This window comes from Euprymna scolopes, chromosome 12 (genome assembly GCF_053919585.1).
Source record: "Euprymna scolopes isolate OS-2025 chromosome 12, ASM5391958v1, whole genome shotgun sequence".
NCBI lineage: Eukaryota > Metazoa > Mollusca > Cephalopoda > Sepiida > Sepiolidae > Euprymna > Euprymna scolopes.
The window spans coordinates 83,302,322-83,321,463 of NC_136493.1; the positions used below are offsets into that span (position 1 = coordinate 83,302,322).

A 19,142-nucleotide genomic window follows, 5' to 3' on the forward strand; every position below is an offset into this window, starting at 1 on the left:
GGTGTTATGGGTCATCAGATAGTGTTCCTCATACAATCCCGGATTTTCCTACTAGTGTCTATATATATATATATATATATATATAGTAATTTATAAAATATATATGGCGATTAAGCTACACTGAATAATAAGCCTGATGAATCCTATAGTTGGATGAAATGCAGAATATTCAGTGTAGCTTAATCGCCATATATATTTTATAAATTACTAACTAGCTCTACCTACGTATTGAGCACTTTTGAAGTAAATACTTAAAGTTTACGCATAAATCTATACTTTCGTATATTAAATTTATGCGAATAAATGAAGTAGTTATATATATATATATATATATATATATATATATAAAAATGGCTAATCAGCAGTTTTCTGACTAACTCAAAGACTGAAATATTGGTATTCTAAACATGTTTCTCTGCCATTGTTTTAACTAGTTTGCTTCTATGCTTATCCACGCATTTCATTGTCTGAAATTTCAATTCCTTCTTCCAAAATCTCTCTCTTATATATATGTGCAAATTATATTTCAGTCATAAATAAATGGCGGGAAGTATAGAATTGGCAAAGTGTGTCAGACAGTTTAGGTTTTATCAAATCCTTTAAGAACATGAATGAACCATAATACTCGACACTTTAAACTATAAGTTGGAAATTATTTTCAATTTGAGAATAAAAACTTCAAAATTACCTTAAAATTGTTACAATTAAAACTCACGTAAGCCATTTTTTTAATCTATTCAAATCATTAAAATGGCTGACTTGTGTTTCTTACCGTAACCCATCAGAATTTGAAAGTAATTTTGAACCCTTTAAACTGCCAAATATAAGACAAAATGTAGATGCTATATTTCATTTTTATTTTTTAGCCAAAGAAAAATATTTATTCTCTCACACATTTTATTGAATAAGATTGACATTTCTGTGTCAATTTGATCACGTCCAAAATGAGTAATTTTATTTCCACAGACACACACACACGGATAAGACATTTTGAAGTGATTTTGCTTGAAGTGCCGAGAGTCTATGACCCCCCCCCCAAAAAAAAAACAATTTGCTATTTTGATCACTTTGCACATAACCACAAACATATCTTACCTCTGTGTATAAACTCATTTACGTCTATTTTCATGAGAATATTGTTTTGCATCTTTGATGAAGTTCCAAAACAAACAAAATGATGCGTTGGCACCTTAAAGTGGTTTTCCATTTTGTCTCCTTTTCATTGCTTTTTTTTTTGTGTGTCAAATTTCAATCATGCATAAATCTTAGTTTCTCTTCGTGCACCCATATATGCATGTGCAGTGTTATCGCTGTCAAGTTTTTCAGCATTTGCAAAACGAAGGATTATATGAGAAAAAAAATAAAAACGACCCCTTGAATTATATTCCAGAATCAGAAACAAAACAGCGAGAAAAAAATATCTCAAGTTTTTATGATGATTTCTTATGATGCTTTTTTTTCTTTTTGTGTTCGCTCTTCTCCGATGGCGGAGAACGGCTCCTTTTCTCCGCAGATTTTTTACTTTTATGTTTTTTGCTACTATTACTACTACTGCTACTACTACTCTTGCTACTATGGTGTTTTTTACTCTTGCTGCTACTGCTGCTCTTCCGACTGCGTTCATGATGATGCTTGTGATGCTTCTTGCTTTTTTTGGGAGCTGATGGGGACTCTGTGGATGAATCAGACGAATTAGAATCCAAACCTTCTGCCGGTTCTTCAACGAGGGCATATTTTTTCTGTGCAAGTGCTTCAGCTTTAGCAGCCTGTTCCTTTGCTTTCCGGGCTGGATCAAAGGAGCTGCCATCAACATAGTCCTTACTGAGACCGAACGCTTCTCGGAGACGCGCATTTTTCTCCTGATTAGCCTCAGCGAGTTGATGAGTCTCGCGGGCTAGGGGACGACCAAATTCATCCTTTTCAACAACACGGTCGCACATGCCTTCTTTTTCGAGAAGTACTTTCCGGAAAACGGCCACTTTCTTCTCAATTGCATCATCTGCATAGCCTTGCTCTTCCATCAACTCTTGCATCTCCATGCATTTCAATTCAATCTTTCTCTTTCGCTCGTGATCAAGTATGTCTTTGTTTGGCGTCTTGATTAAAGAGTTCTCTAGTTTACGAATCTCTTCCTCAGATTTGTAGTCAACACGATCCTTGTGTTTGCGAATGAATGACAAATTGCGGGTGACATAGCCATTAGTGCCGCTACCACGTGGAGTGGCCAAACCAATACCGTTATACATAATGAATGTTTGTTGGGGGAAATTTTTTTAAATAAAAATAATGTTGAATTACTTTAAATCAAATTGTTTAATAGTTTGAAAGAGTTTTCTTTCCTTGATTTCATGACAAAACCGCAGTTATTTCTAAACAAACTAAAAATTTGTTTAGTGTTTCTGTTTTTATAACTTTGAGAGTTCTAAAATAATTTTTTTTTTTTTTTACTTTGCTTTTCACAAAAATATTTTCAACAAACATAAAAACGTGATGTGTTCTATTATTCTCCGTCCATGTTGCTTGGATTTCTACAACACATTTTTCCAATTCTGTTAAAAAAAAAAAAAAAATATGAGAAATCTGATTTTGCTTTGTTGATTTTTGCTAAGTTCAAAATTTTTAACATTAAATTGTAAACTCGTGATGAAAAGATGATGAAAAGATAATCAAATGAAAACTGCATAAAAAAAATAATCAAATGAAAACTGCATAAAAAAAAATAATCAAATGAAAACTGCATAAAAAAAATAATCAAATGAAAACTGCATAAAAAAAATAATCAAATGAAAACTGCATAAAAAAAATAATCAAATGAAAACTGCATAAAAAAAATAATCAAATGAAAACTGCATAAAAAAAATAATCAAATGAAAACTGCATAAAAAAAATAATCAAATGAAAACTGCATAAAAAAAATAATCAAATGAAAACTGCATGAAAAAAGATAATCAAATGAAAACTGCATGAAAAAAGATAATCAAATGAAAACTGCATGAAAAAAGATAATCAAATGAAAACTGCATGAAAAAAGATAATCAAATGAAAACTGCATGAAAAAAGATAATCAAATGAAAACTGCATGAAAAAAGATAATCAAATGAAAACTGCATGAAAAAAGATAATCAAATGAAAACTGCATGAAAAAAGATAATCAAATGAAAACTGCATGAAAAAAGATAATCAAATGAAAACTGCATGAAAAAAAATAATCAAATGAAAACTGCATGAAAAAAAATAATCAAATGAAAACTGCATGAAAAAAAATAATCAAATGAAAACTGCATTAAAAAAAATAATCAAATGAAAACTGCATGAAAAAAAATAATCAAATGAAAACTGCATGAAAAAAAATAATCAAATGAAAACTGCATGAAAAAAAATAATCAAATGAAAACTGCATGAAAAAAATAATCAAATGAAAACTGCATGAAAAAAGATAATCAAATGAAAACTGCATGAAAAAAGATAATCAAATGAAAACTGCATGAAAAAAGATAATCAAATGAAAACTGCATGAAAAAAGATAATCAAATGAAAACTGCATAAAAAAATAATCAAATGAAAACTGCATAAAAAAAATAATCAAATGAAAACTGCATAAAAAAAATAATCAAATGAAAACTGCATGAAAAAAGATAATCAAATGAAAACTGCATAAAAAAAGATAATCAAATGAAAACTGCATGAAAAAAGATAATCAAATGAAAACTGCATGAAAAAAGATAATCAAATGAAAACTGCATGAAAAAAGATAATCAAATGAAAACTGCATAAAAAAAAATAATCAAATGAAAACTGCATAAAAAAAATAATCAAATGAAAACTGCATAAAAAAAATAATCAAATGAAAACTGCATAAAAAAAATAATCAAATGAAAACTGCATAAAAAAAATAATCAAATGAAAACTGCATGAAAAAAGATAATCAAATGAAAACTGCATGAAAAAAGATAATCAAATGAAAACTGCATGAAAAAAGATAATCAAATGAAAACTGCATGAAAAAAGATAATCAAATGAAAACTGCATGAAAAAAGATAATCAAATGAAAACTGCATGAAAAAAGATAATCAAATGAAAACTGCATGAAAAAAGATAATCAAATGAAAACTGCATGAAAAAAAATAATCAAATGAAAACTGCATGAAAAAAAAAAATCAAATGAAAACTGCATGAAAAAAAATAATCAAATGAAAACTGCATTAAAAAAAATAATCAAATGAAAACTGCATGAAAAAAAATAATCAAATGAAAACTGCATGAAAAAAAATAATCAAATGAAAACTGCATGAAAAAAAATAATCAAATGAAAACTGCATGAAAAAAATAATCAAATGAAAACTGCATGAAAAAAGATAATCAAATGAAAACTGCATGAAAAAAGATAATCAAATGAAAACTGCATGAAAAAAGATAATCAAATGAAAACTGCATGAAAAAAGATAATCAAATGAAAACTGCATGAAAAAAGATAATCAAATGAAAACTGCATGAAAAAAGATAATCAAATGAAAACTGCATAAAAAAATAATCAAATGAAAACTGCATAAAAAAAATAATCAAATGAAAACTGCATAAAAAAAATAATCAAATGAAAACTGCATGAAAAAAGATAATCAAATGAAAACTGCATAAAAAAAGATAATCAAATGAAAACTGCATGAAAAAAGATAATCAAATGAAAACTGCATGAAAAAAGATAATCAAATGAAAACTGCATGAAAAAAGATAATCAAATGAAAACTGCATGAAAAAAGATAATCAAATGAAAACTGCATGAAAAAAGATAATCAAATGGAAACTGCATGAAAAAAATAATCAAATGAAAACTGCATGAAAAAAAATAATCAAATGAAAACTGCATGAAAAAAAATAATCAAATGAAAACTGCATGAAAAAAAATAATCAAATGAAAACTGCATGAAAAAAAATAATCAAATGAAAACTGCATGAAAAAAGATAATCAAATGAAAACTGCATGAAAAAAGATAATCAAATGAAAACTGCATGAAAAAAGATAATCAAATGAAAACTGCATAAAAAAAATAATCAAATGAAAACTGCATGAAAAAATAAATTAAAACTGCATGAAAAAATAAATGAAAACTGCATAAAAAAATAAATGAAAACTGCATGAAAAAATAAATGAAAACTGCATAAAAAAAAAATCAAATGAAAACTGCATGAAAAAAATCAAATGAAAACTGCATGAAAAAAAAATAATCAAATGAAAACTGCATGAAAAAAGATAATCAAATGAAAACTGCATGAAAAAAGATAATCAAATGAAAACTACATAAAAAAAATAATCAAATGAAAACTGCATGAAAAAATAAATGAAAACTGCATGAAAAAATAAATGAAAACTGCATGAAAAAAAAAATCAAATGGAAACTGCATGGAAAAAGTTGCAAACAAAAACAAATTATTTAATTTGACGTGGAACTTAAGATAAACACATTTGCTAGAATTTACTTTTTCTTACTCCTCCTTCCTTATCTGTTGAATGACTTAATTATTTAAAGCTACTGAAGTCCAAGATCAATGAATAAAGGTTTTAATTTTAATTTTTAAACTTTCTACTTTTTAGAGGGGAGTGGGTAGCGCTGTCTTCAATGTTACTACTTTTTTTCTTTTCTGCTTGAATAGATCAGAGGTGATTGCAAATTGCATTGTTATGAAGACTGAACTGATGCATTCATGATCTGAAAGTTTCATCTCTGTTGTAGATATTGAATGTGTGAAACTAAGAAAGCAATCTATCACGGACGTTCATCAAAAGCAGTGATTTATCATGGAGTTCCTCCATGCAGAAAATATTGAACCAATCAACATTCATCAACACCTGCTAGGAGATGGATTCAATTTCATAATGGTAACAATGTGAGCATCAAAGAGCACCCCAGACTTTTATAAGCAAGACGTTAAGAGGTTGGCAAAAATGCATTAAGAATAATGGTTACTATGGAGAAAAATAAATCCTGGAGCACAAAAAATTTGCTTATTTTAATGCTACTATTCCCATTTTCATAGCTCTTTAATATTTTAGTTTTTGAGTATAAAAAAATATATATATGTAATATGAGGTCTTGTACCAGTATTGTTTTACTTTAATACCCGTCTCACGTTCGTTTAAAAAAAATATTTTTTTTTTGTAGATTTCGGTGTGCTTTAAAAGAATATGACATATATATATCACAAATTTACCGTTTCCATGGTATTAACCCCTGAACCCTGGTACTATTTTCCACCATTTCACAGCCTTCGTTTACACTATGCGCAAGCATGTGGTAGCAAAAATGAAGGCTGTTAAATGTGCACTCGCATACCAAACTGCCTTCTGACAGAGTGTAGTAATCTTAGGCGAAAATTTAAAATTAGATGAAAAATAAGTACTTTTTCAGATATTAAGCCGTGTAATTCTGTATTTTATCAGTGGTGGCCATTTCTGTATGCGCATATTTTGCACGCACATATTTTTTCACGCGCATGCGTAAAAAATATGTGCCTGCTTGCGCGTACAGAAATGGCCACAACTGATAACATAAAATTACATGGCTCAAAATCTGAAAAAGTACTTGTTTGCAGCAAAAATAAGCGCGCTGTTGCATGTATAGAAATGGCCATTACTGTTAACATAAGGGATTACATTGCTAATATCCAGAAAACTACTTGTTTGCAGCAAAAATATGCGCTCTTACGGATACAGAAATGGTCACCACTGATAACATAAGGAATTATATGTATTTGTACACGGACTTTTCTTTATTTCTTAATTTCCTTGTGTCTTTATTGAAAGATGAAAGCAGAAAAAAAAAACCCTTTTAGTCAATAAACAAACAAAAATGCCTCTCCCTCACTAGGTGGTCAGAAAGTGGGCGGTCATTTTAAGTTAAATTTACATGGAAAGGTGATCAGCCAGTTTTTGAAAAAGTAATTTCTTCATATCATGAAAACTATTTATCTGCGACGGAAACGTTAGCAAATTCGTTTTTAGCGCACCAAAATCTACAAAAAAAAAAAAAAATTTCTATACAGACGTTGAAGTAAAATTTTACCCTTGTACTTTTCGATGACTTCCAACCTTGATTCAGTCTAAATTGGGCTTTTTAATCCCAATCGGAAATCCAAATGATGAACATGAAACGTGCAGTAGCGGTATCAGAATTTTTGTAGGAATTTTTGACACCCCTAACACGAAACTGCGAATACAATATAAAAATCTCGGAATTTCTCTGTTAAAAGTGGGTTATTTATTTTCTTTATGGATTATACTTCCAAAATAAACTATTAAAGTTGTTTTAAAAGTAATAGAAATATTTTTTTTTTTTTTAAAACAGTAATGAATTTTCCGAACTCAATATTTTTCAATTTTTAAACTCAATATTTTTAAATTTTTAAATTTTAAAAATCTATCAAAATTTTTCTATTGATTCTATTTTTACGATATTTTCAGGGTCAATGTGAAATTTTATGTTCTTTCCAATAAATCGAATATAATATTTTAGACAAACGTTTTTTTTTTTTAAAATTCACGAACCCCCCCCCCATCCCAATTTTTAAGTGTCTATTAAAAAGTAAATACTTAATTTAGTAACCCGATGAGTACATAATTATTTACTCACAAATTGAAGAGAAAAGGTCAATACATAATATATTCAAATTAAAAAAAAAAAAAAAACAGTGTTCTTTTAGAATTTTACCTGTAAAGTTTGAAGTTTAAAACCTTTTTTTTTAAACCACGTTATTTGTTTTTTTTTTTTTTTTTTTTTTTTTTTTTTTAATGGAACCTTGGTCCTTGCTCCTTTAATTGAAAAAAATTAGGGCTTGAATTACATTTTTCGAGGAGTTATAAGCTGGGAAAGACAGGGGTTCGAATAATTCACGCCTCCCATTTTGTAAATGTCTAATAATAATTTAGAACCCGATGAGTACATAATTATTTACTCACAAATTGAAGAGAAAAGGTCAATACATAATATATTCAAATTTAAAACAAAAAAAACATAGTGTTCTTATAGAATTTTACCTGTAAAGTCCGAAGTTTAAAACCTTTTAAAAAAAAAAAAAACACGTTTTTTTTTTTTTTAATGAAATCTTGGTCCTTGCTCCTTTAATTGAAAAAAAAAAATTAGGGCTTGAATTGCATTTTTCGAGGAGTTATAAGCTTGGAAAGATGGGGTGGAATTATTCACTATTTTTCACGAAATTTCTGACACCGCTAAACGTGCACGCTTGTGAATAAGAACTCGTGTTACAATGAATTAATGTAACCCCGAATGTTATTAAAAAATCTTTTTTTTCTGAGAATCGTAAACTTTACCACCTATTTCATTTGTAGATTTTAAAATTACAAAAGATTTTTTTAAAACTGAGAAAAATCGGGTAAATAATGAGATTGTCGTCCTAAACATTAAAAAAATCGGTATTTTTTTTTTTAGATTAGGTCCACCTCCACAATTTTCTTTTAAATGACAACTTTTCTAGGTTTTCGACTATGCTGAATACGAAAATTGCATTGAAATTTTGCAGAAATAGTTAGTTATCGAGATATAAAAAGTTGTATTATGCATTGTATTTTTTAGCGGCCATCTTTTTTACACGCGTGCAGTGTCAGTCATAGATGATTAGATTTATTTATGACGCGCGTAAAAAATGGCCGACAAAGAATACAATGCATAATACAAGTTTTTATATCTCGATAACTACTTATTTCTGCAAAATTTAAATGCGAGTTTCGTATTTAGCATAGCCGAAAACTTCAAAAGTCGTCATTTAAAAGAAAATTGTTGAGGTGAACCTAATCTGAAAATTTACCAAAAAATCGAATAAAATTGAAGTATAGGCGCTAACATTTATTGATTTTTTAAAAAAGATTTTGAAGTTAAAAATCGATTTAGTATTACGTGGTAATAGAAAAAAATTAACACTACTTTTCGTGTTAAGAAATAAAAAAACAAAACCCGCAAAACATGGCTACAAAGACGTAAAACGTAAACAATGTGCAATGAATCTTGTAGTGAATTATAAAAATAATTGTTTTAAAAAATTATAGTATTTATGAAATATATAATATTATTTTTTCAGAAACTTTTTATTAGATAATTTGTAAATACTTCTTGTGTTATCTCAATAAAAACAAATATTAACTTGTACCTTTTTTAAATTCTGAGAATTATTAAAATGACTTTCTCGGATTAATGAATGCTTGCTTCGTTTCAGTTGCTGTAAAGTCAGGTTGGTTTTTAAATAATACCATACTTCCGGTTCCAGTAAGAAAGGCGTTTTTTTTTGTTTTTACTCTAAAGGGTTAATAAAAAAATAACCCAACATTTTTATCGCATGTTACTCTGTTTAGGACAGCAATCTCATCATTTGCCAAAATTCACTAACAAAACAATCGATTTTTTTTCACATTTATCAAAAATAAAATTAAAACAAGATTAGAAATTTTAAATCTCGTAAAAATTTTTCGGTAGTTTTTGCCTTCATTTAATTTTCATCTGATTTGCTTTGAAAGTTTCTTTTTTTTTTTGTTTAATAAACTAAAACGTAAAATGTTTTCGTGCATTTCCTAATCGACAAATGTCAGCTGTGAGGGTGCTCATTGAACAGCTACGTCCATATTAAAGTAGTTAAAAGACCCCCCCCCCCCCAACGAATAAACGTAAATAATGTAAACATTTTTTCAGCGGAGCAAATAAATACAAAAAGAAAGAAGTTTCGAAAATATTAACAAAAATAAATAACATTTTGAAAGTATTAATGACATCGGTATAAAGTGACACGTAAAAACCAAATTGAACTTGAAAACATCGGTTCATCATCACAATGTTTGTAGTTAGTTGCTAAAATTCACAATTGCGGATTTGATTTTTGTGTTGCCTTTTTTGGGGTGGGGTGGGGATAGCAATAAAAACAAAACACTTTAAATGTACATAAAAATAAACAAGTGCTTAGGAGCACATCTGAACCGTAATACTTGACATTTTGTTAAACTTTAATTCAAATCAAACAATTTGCATTTATCGGCTTCAAGAACACTTTTGAATTTCGAATGAGCACGATGTTGGCAAATATTCAAAAATAATTTTTTTTTTTTGCTTTTTATTTTTTTACATGGGGGGGGGGGAGGTCTTACTGTTACACTTCCAATCTTGACTTTTCTCGACCACAAACCAACTCGAACTTTGTGTTGGGAGTTAATGAATGACTAACAGGTTTTCGTTGTTTACGCGCATAAAACACTAAACACAAAGTTTACAGACCTAAAAAAATAATCTTCATGCTTTGAACAGATGTTTGCCATTTTTAATGGCCGATTGTTTAGTTGTCGAATTAAAATAAAGCGAATGATTCAGGAAATCCTGGAAACCCCAACTAAAAAAAATGAAATTTCTGTACAGTTCAAATGTATTTATTTACGGCCTGTAAGTTAAGGATCACTTAATGATGAATTAACTTTGGAAACGAGCCCCCCCCCCATCATAAGTAAAAACAACGACAAAAAACAAACAAAAAAATACGATTAAAAGTTTTTCTTTTTCTTTTTTTTATTATAAAATTTTGATCATTAAAAAAAATATTTTGAATAAAACAAAAAAAAAATCATTTAATGTACGCAGTTTTTTTTTTAAATTATTATTTTTTATTTCATTACTTCAGGATATTTTTCTTAAAAATCTGTTCATTAATATAATGGTGGTGGTGGCGCCGCCAAAAAATATATTTTCTTTGATTTACGAGCACACATGAACCGTGATCCTTCCTTGACTAATTTGTCTAAAATTGAAGTTTTAAATGCAATACTTTTAATCGGCTGATTTTAAGTGTATAAAAAAAAAAAAAATTAAAAAATTTACAAAATCACCCTGGCAACCATTTTTTTTTATATATACGAAATATTGAAAAAGCAAAAAACTTGCACAATGTTTATATCGTTTGATTGTGATTTCAAAATATTTAAAAATAATTTTCGGATTAGAATTAAAATTTAAGTATTTACGGGTCGTGCTAAAATAATATTATTATTTAGAAATCCAATCTTTACATGGGGAAGAGAGTTAAGTTAACTAGTCTGTACTTTCAACTAACCAAACAAAGATATAAAAAAATTGTATTTAGCTTAAAAATGCTATCTAAAAAAAAAGTACGCCCTTTTTCCGGGCACCTGTCATCAGAATCAGAGGGAGAAATCAGTATCTTAAACTATGACCGAAGCAGAAGCATGAAATAAATAACAAAAATAATTAAACTAGATAAGGATTACTTCTGGAAAGAACTAATTACTACGTGCCCCAGCAGTGTATAAACATCCCCAACTTCTCCATGTAAGAATGGCTTTCGGAATACCCTCAACCTCGAAAGCCGTTCTTAACATGGCGAGGTCGGAGGTGTTTATACTATGCTGCTGGGGTACGTAATTTCCGGAAGTAATCATTATGTAGTTTAATTTTTTTGTTATTTATTTCGTGCTTCAATCATAGTTTAAAGTACTGATTTCTCCTTCCGATTATGACAACAGGTGCCCGAAAAAATGGCGTCTCCATTTTCAGCGATAAACTGTAGTAGTACAAAAAAAAAATAAAAAAAATAAATAAATAAATAAAAATAAGTAATAGTACGTTGCGTATTCTGCATAAGTACCAAGGTCATCCCGGTTTGTGTTATAAATTTTATTGAGCATGGGCAATTTAATGTCGGAAACTGAAAAGGGGACATTGTTTTGAAAGCTGGTTATAATTTTTTTGTAGGTTTCCGATCACTTTTTGATTGTATTTGAAATATTTAAGCCTAAAGTTTATCTCTAAAGGGACAAAAACATTTTTACACGTGAAAAAAAGAAGTTATAATGAAAAATGTTTTCACGGCGACATCGGAAACTTTAGTCCATCACCTTACAGATGCTAAACTTCCGACCGACCAACAATGTGGATTTAGGCAATCCCGTTCCACAGCAGACATCCTAACTGTAATCTCAGAACGTATATACCATTCACCGGACACAGCGGGGGAGGGTAGAGCGGTAGCTCTAGGCTTTTGACAGGGTATGACATGAGGGTCTCCAAGAAAATCAGATCATACGGTATCATTGGAAGAATACATAACCATAATTAAATCCTTCTTAGATAAGAGAAAAATCCAGGTTGTCCTTGACGGCCGTAGATCTAAACAATATGGTATAAATGAGGGAGTGCCTCCTCAGGGGTCTATCTTTGGACCTGTTATTCTTAATATTCATAAATGACCTCCCTGACAAAATTGTCTGTGAGATGAGTATATATGCTGACGACACCACGCTCTATAACAGACACGACAGGAAAACAAATGAACACACATCTACAGAAATGGCAGAAACACTAGAGGATGACCTCCGATCCGTAGTGGAATGAGGACAAAAATGGATGGTCACATTCAATGCTGCCAAGACTAAACTTGTTTCCTTCAATAATTACAAGAAACCTTCCCTACCACCAATAACAATGGCCAATGACTCTTTATCTGAAAGTACATCTTTTAAACCCCTCGGCCTAACGTTCACAGGAAACATGAGTTGGAAAAATTACATTGAGAGTATTGCCAGGACCTGCGAAGAAGGTGGGTTCTCTTTACCGTGCTAGAAAGCTACTAACGCCCGAAAGTATCCTATACCTTTATAAGGTCACCATTCGCCCATGTATGGAGCATTGTTGTCATATTTGGGATGGTGCCACTGCATTTGCTGCTTGTCTCTCGCTCCTAGACAAGGTTCAAAAGAGTCGCCAATCTGATAGGTCCTAAACTGTCATCTAAACTTCAGCTTTTGTCCCATTAACGAAATGTTGCATCCCTCCTCTGCCTGTTCTACAAGTACTTTAACAGTGAATGCTCTGACGAACTGCAAGCACTTGTGTCCCCCCTCGACGTAAATACCCCGACAAGCAGCTAAATCCCACCCCTTCACGGTAGAGATCCCTAGATATAAGAGAGCCTTCTACTCCAGTAGTTTCTTCCACAGAACAGCTAGACTTTGGAATTCCCTATTGACAAATTCAGTTAAATTTTGAAGTTAAATATAAATTCATTGTCAAAATCCCTTGAAAGATAACGAATAGTTTTTTTAGATTATTTTCAAGCTAATTAGTAAAGTCTTGTATTTATTTAATTCAATATCTTAAAACCTTTTTTTAAACATAAAAATAGGTTTAGCCTCTAAAAACGAAAGTTTGTAAACATGTCCGACTTCGCATAATCAAAACAAACGAAAAGGCGTCGTGCCGTGCAGGTTCTTTGGAAGCCTAAAATGTCAGAAAGTCAAGTTTACTTTAAAATTTACAGCGGAATTGAAACGTTATTAAACCTAATTTCTTTATTTTTGAACACCATAAAAAATATTAAGCTATGTGTTTGTTTGTTGTAATGAAAAAAGGAAGTGATCATCAATTAGAATATTTATTTACTTTTTTTGGTGACACTGCTACACTTACTGATCCGCGCTATTTTTTAAATCGTATTTCCAAATTTAATTAGTTTTTTTTTTTTTTATTCGGTACTCATGCAGCGAGTGATCCGTGCTGAAATAATAACCTTATTATTTAAAAAGGCTGTTCTTAACATGTGGAGGGGAGGGTGTTTTGTACCTATTCTGTACTTTAACCTTACAATTGAATAAAAAAACATAACACTTTAATTAAACGTGGAAATACGATTTAAAAAATAGCGCGGATCGGATCGGATCACTCTCTGCATTAGCACCTTTTATTCAATTGTAAGGTTAAAGTACAGAATATGTACAAAACACCCTCCCCATGTTAAGAATGGCTTTTTAAATAATAACCTTATTATTTCAGCACGGATCAATAAGTGCATGCATGACTCATGCATGACTACCCCCCCTTTTTTTCTTTTTACATGATACTCGATTTATTCTCAAACAACTAACGATAAATTAAATTCCTTTTAAAATAAAGTAAAATTGGATTTTAAGTGAAAAAAGTCAATTAAAATCACCGATTACACTGACAAGTTATTCATTTAAAAATAAGTAAAAACAATTTACTAATAAAGAGAATACGGCAAGTGATGCAAATCCTGTCTGCTTACTTTTTGTTACAATTTTGCCCATCCGTAGTTGCCGAAATTAAAAATAAAATACCATTTTTTTAATTATTTTTTCTTAGTGATCCTGAATCTCAATTGTTCAATTTTTAAAAAAATTATTTTCAGGATTATATATAAAACAAACAAAAAACAAAACAGATGGTGTTTATGCACTTTGTTACCGTGCTATTTTTTAAATAGTATTTTCAAGTTACATTTTCTTTTTATTAAATAGTTACAAAATGTCCCCCTCTCCCCATGGCTTTCAAAATAACATTATTTCAGCACGATAACATATGTGCATAAAGTACAAAAAACAAAACAAAACAAAAAAAAAAAACTTACGTTAATGTTTACACCATCATGCGTAGGAAAAAAATATATTACATTTGAAATTTTTGTGAGAATTGTTATTAAAATCACATGAAAACTCTTTTCAATAATAATATTTTTTTATGAAAATATTAAATAAACAATGCTTAATTTAATGATAATAGCGATAGTTCGAGAAATTTATTTTTCTTCAAGTTATATTGATTTCATTAATACATACAGACTTTAGGAGCTTTTTTTCGTAATGCTCCTAAAAAAAAAAAAAAATTCAATTCTTATCATCTACAATAATTTATTTTTTATAATAATAATTTTTTTTTTGTAATAATAGAAAATAAATAAATAAACAAACAGTTCGTGCGTCTTTTTTTTTTTAATACATAAACTTAGCAAAGGTGTTTTTTGTTAAAAAAAATCATTAAAATTAAAAAAAAAAAAAAAAAACTGGGTTCATTATATTCTGTGATTGTTAATTAAAAAATAGGTGCTAGTGCATTTACTGATCCGCGCTATTTTTTAAAATCGTATTTGCAATTAAAGTTTTATGATATGTTTTTTTTTTATTCAATTGTAAGGTTAAAGTATAGAATAGGTACAAACTCTCCCCTCCCCATGTTAAGAATGGCTTTTAAAATAATAACGTTATTATTTCAGCACGGATCAATAAGTGCACTAGTACTAGAAAATACAGAAAAAGTTCATTAAAATTATTTGATTTGTTGAACTTTTAAATGAAGGGAAGGATCAAAATGTTTATGCATTTTAGGGATCGGTCATTCATTTTGCACGTACCTAGAACAATAATAAAACAAGATTTTACATCAATATTATATCAACGAACGAAACAAAAATTTTCATGTAAAATATTTAAAATCATAATTTAGGAATTCTTTTTATAAAGAACTTGAAAATCTTAATATTTTTTATTCAATAACAAATTTGTAGAACGTAAAAATAAAAAAATAACCTAAAAATTGAAATATTTTACTGTATTCAGGGAAAATTTATAGATCGTCCAAAAGGATGAAAACATGGTTTGGTTCGCTAATCTTTCGTTAAATTTGTCTTTCAACTGTCATAAAACGAACTCAATATAATCGAATTTCCAATTTTTTTTTACTTTATCAAATAAAAAAGATGATTTTAAATATGACAAAAGAATACAGCTTTTGTTTTATGAAAATTGACGTAGGATTTTTTTAAAACATCGAAAGAACTTTTACGAATAACAACAATAAAAACAAAACAACAACAACAAAAAAAACAACTTTTCAGATTAATTTGAATAACATCCCACCAATATTTACCTCCATTAGAGAAAGAGCGTTAATTATGTAAACATTCATTTACAAGAAGAAAATTGTGATTGTTCACAAACGAAAAAATAAAATTCTACATTTTCTTACCTTTTTTGTAAAACAGAAAAAGAAAAGTTTTTGTTCGATTTTTGCATTCGTTTTCTTCCAAGGCAAAACCAGATGCGTTTTGTTGTTTTCGGGGAAACTGGTTAAAAACGCCAACGACAATAACCGATCAAAATAATTTTCGCTGTTGACAAACTATTGGGACGGAATTTGCGATAATAGCACGTGTTGTGTTGAAGCAAAATGGCTAAAGAAGAAAATTGCACAAAGAAGAAGAAATGAAGAAAGAGAGAGAGAGAAAGCAAGATGGCGGACAAGTGCGTAACATGAAAAATATCGGATGGCCGCTTACGCGTCGGACAAATATCGAAGGGGAAATAATTACCAAAATAAGGCATTAGAGTAATTCCCCTTGAATTTTCAAACCCTCATTTATTTTATTCAATTTGTAATAATTAAAGTATTGTGCTAAGCAATTTTGTGTGGACATTTTGACGATATGTATATAAAATGTGATTTAAAAGATACAGAGTTAAGCTAGTTTATTTAATGTAAATTCTAAACAGATTAATGTCAATTTATTAAAACAAATAATTCATAAATATATACAAAATTATTATCAGAGTAAAGATAATTTGGGCATATGTGTAATATGTTAACTTAAAGAAAAAGATTTAAAAAGTTACAGTAAAGTTAATTGAAAACTGAAAATGTAATTCATTAGAATTTGTTGAAAATTTCATCGACGCCAAGAGTTAAGTCAGGTGTAAAAGTTGCGAAATGATAGTAAATTGCGACACCAACTTTGTAAGAAGTAAAGTACCAAAATATTATGAACGTTTCCACAAAAACTCTCAAATGTAATAATCAATAGAATCCCCATGAAACGTCGCATTTCCAAAACTTTCTAAATTTCAGAAACACGAAAAATCTTCTCAAATTATCAGTAATCAATACATACGCAAAGCACTCCCTTCTGGTAGGAGGCATAAAATACGACCAAGAGAAATGCTCCTAAATCACTAATAATCGATATATATGCAAGTCAAAAGTCACCTGCCCCTTTTCCGATCACCAGCAACTTAATGCCACAGAAAACTTATTTTTCTCACAAATTTCGTCATCACTTCTTTAATTAAAATTTCGTCATCACTTCTTTAATTAAAATTTCGTCATCACTTCTGTAACTAAATTTAGTCATCATTTCTATAATTAAATTTCATCATCGTTTTATTATTTAAAATTTCATCATCATTTTATTATTTAAAATTTCATCATCATTTCTATACCAAAAATTTGATGCAGAAAAAGAAATTTTTATGGTTCCATGACAACTACATAATTACTATTTTATTTTGCACTTGCACGTTCTCACTTGTGGAGCGATTCATATGTTAAGAAGAACACACATGTTTTCATTTGCATAGTAATATGCTGCTATATCTGCTTCCACCCTAGTCAGTTTACTGTGAAATATAAACAGTTTATTTTGAAATATCACTATGACTAGATGTAAATCTCTCTTTTTGTTTCAAGCAACAGCTCTGCTAGACGAGATGAAACTAACGAACCTGTGGGGAAAATAGAGAAGGCTTACCGCAAAAACATGCTCGTGTCTGTCTGTCATGTGGACTGAGAAGAAAAAAAACCGAAAAAATCCAAGATGGCGACCATTGTCTTTTAATGCCCACGATCTCGAACAGTTCTTGAAAAATTGCACCTCACACATGATTCTGAGGTGCACTCAAGTTGGTCAAGAAGCAAGTCAGCAGAACAGTGTTCCATAGACGAGCAGTTCTAAGAAAGAAGTGTTCAGACCTGTGTAGAGTGAACATCGTCGTCTGACTCAGACTTTTCCGATTCAAGCTATTTCAGCTTTTTTGTTACCTTATGGATAGGTTTGACCTAAAACTGATTCCAGAGTTCGACGGCTCCCCTGCCGACCTTTCTGTAGTTGAGTGGTAGGAAAAGGCTGAGCGTGTCTGCAGGCTATGCCAAATAAAGGATCAGCACTAGTTATCCTGCTGAGGCTCACCAAAGGAGCGTACACCATCTATCAGCAGATTGGAGACGAACCTGGCCTGGAGGAGGTTAGACAGGCACTATATGCAGCCTTTTCTTTGGACCCTGTCATCGCCTGGAGGTAATTCACCAAACAATGGCTTGAGCCAAATGATAGTGGATGTGTACCTGGCCGATTTAAGGAAGCTGGCTGCACCATTCAGTGAAGTGAGCGACCAAATATTAGGATGCACCTTTCTGGAAAATGCTATCTGACTACTGTGAGCATTGTTAAGCCTCAGTGAGCTGGGGCTAGACGAGTTGCTGGCCAGAGCTCGGAATATTCTAAAAGACAATACAGAGCCAGTTTCAACAGTCATGGAAGCATCCGCACTGTCAACTAAAGACACAAAGTGTTATAAATGTGGCGGACTAAACCATTTTTTCAGAGACTGCCAAAGTGATGTGAAGGAGGTGCCTGATCGAAGGATATGAAGACACATGCGTTGCTACTGGTGCAACAATTTGGGTTACATAGCCAGAAGTTGTCTGGGAAATGACAAGGGGAGTAAGCTATAGCACAAGGCATGCTGTGATACATGGGACAAGATGAGGGCCCAGTGCTAATGGGGTGTGGGGGCTCTCTAGCCTCTTGTGGAGTAAGCATCATCCATGTGAGTATTGACGATGGGCTCTCAGTAGCCGTGCAAGCCCTGGTTATAGACGGTGAGTTGCTTGGTTATGACCTGCTCCTAGGAATGGACGCTATCAAAGAATTGGGTGACGTCCGTATTGACGATAAGGGTAGGGCATGGTTCACTGAAGCAGGTATCACTCTGGGCGTAGCCATGGAGCTTGACCAGCCTGACTTTTGTGCTGAATTCGACCAGCCAGCGCATGAAGTCCTGGATGATATCCTAGAAATGGTCGAATGAGCAGCCACCAGAGAAGTTGTACAATAGAGTGCTGGAATATAAGATTCCTCCCGGAGCCCATGCAGAATATAGCAAGGAACTACAGACTTGGATCAATAACAGGTGGCTAGTTCTTTATCCCGAGAAGGAATTGGGTTCCCCAAAGTGCCTGATCTGCTAATTGCAGTTATCCAGCAAAACAAGCATAAGGTTGAGGCTGGTGCTCGACTATCGAGAACTGAATGAGCACATGGACCCTTTTACAGCTCGCGTGGACGTATGCACTTAGAAATTGAGAGAATGGTGGCAAATGGGATCTAATGTATCTATGTTAGATCTTTGCATGCCTATCTTCAGCTGCGTGTGCACTGATCACTGTGGTCCTACCAAATCATACTTATTAAGGGGAAAAGGTATTGTCTAACCCGCATGGGGTTTGGACTTAATGTGG

At 30.9% G+C, this 19,142-nt stretch overlaps 1 protein-coding gene across 2 annotated transcripts; it reads right to left on the reverse strand.

Annotated features, from left to right (window-relative positions):
- Window positions 1–836: 836 nt before the first annotated feature.
- Window positions 837–16,144, reverse strand: LOC145291384 (serine/arginine repetitive matrix protein 2-like). 2 transcript variants are annotated; one of them, XM_080137176.1, is made up of 2 exons: window positions 15,819–16,144; window positions 837–2,549 (listed from the first exon to the last, which is right to left on the reverse strand). In XM_080137176.1, exon 2 carries the CDS (start codon window positions 2,244–2,246, stop codon window positions 1,431–1,433), a length of 816 nt encoding a protein of 271 aa, XP_079993302.1. In that variant the 5' UTR covers window positions 2,247–2,549; window positions 15,819–16,144; the 3' UTR covers window positions 837–1,430. The 2 variants fall into 2 exon arrangements, with proteins under 2 accessions (XP_079993302.1, XP_079993303.1); XM_080137177.1 differs by lacking the exon at window positions 15,819–16,144 and adding an exon at window positions 9,157–9,531.
- Between the last annotated feature and the right edge of the window lie 2,998 nt (window positions 16,145–19,142).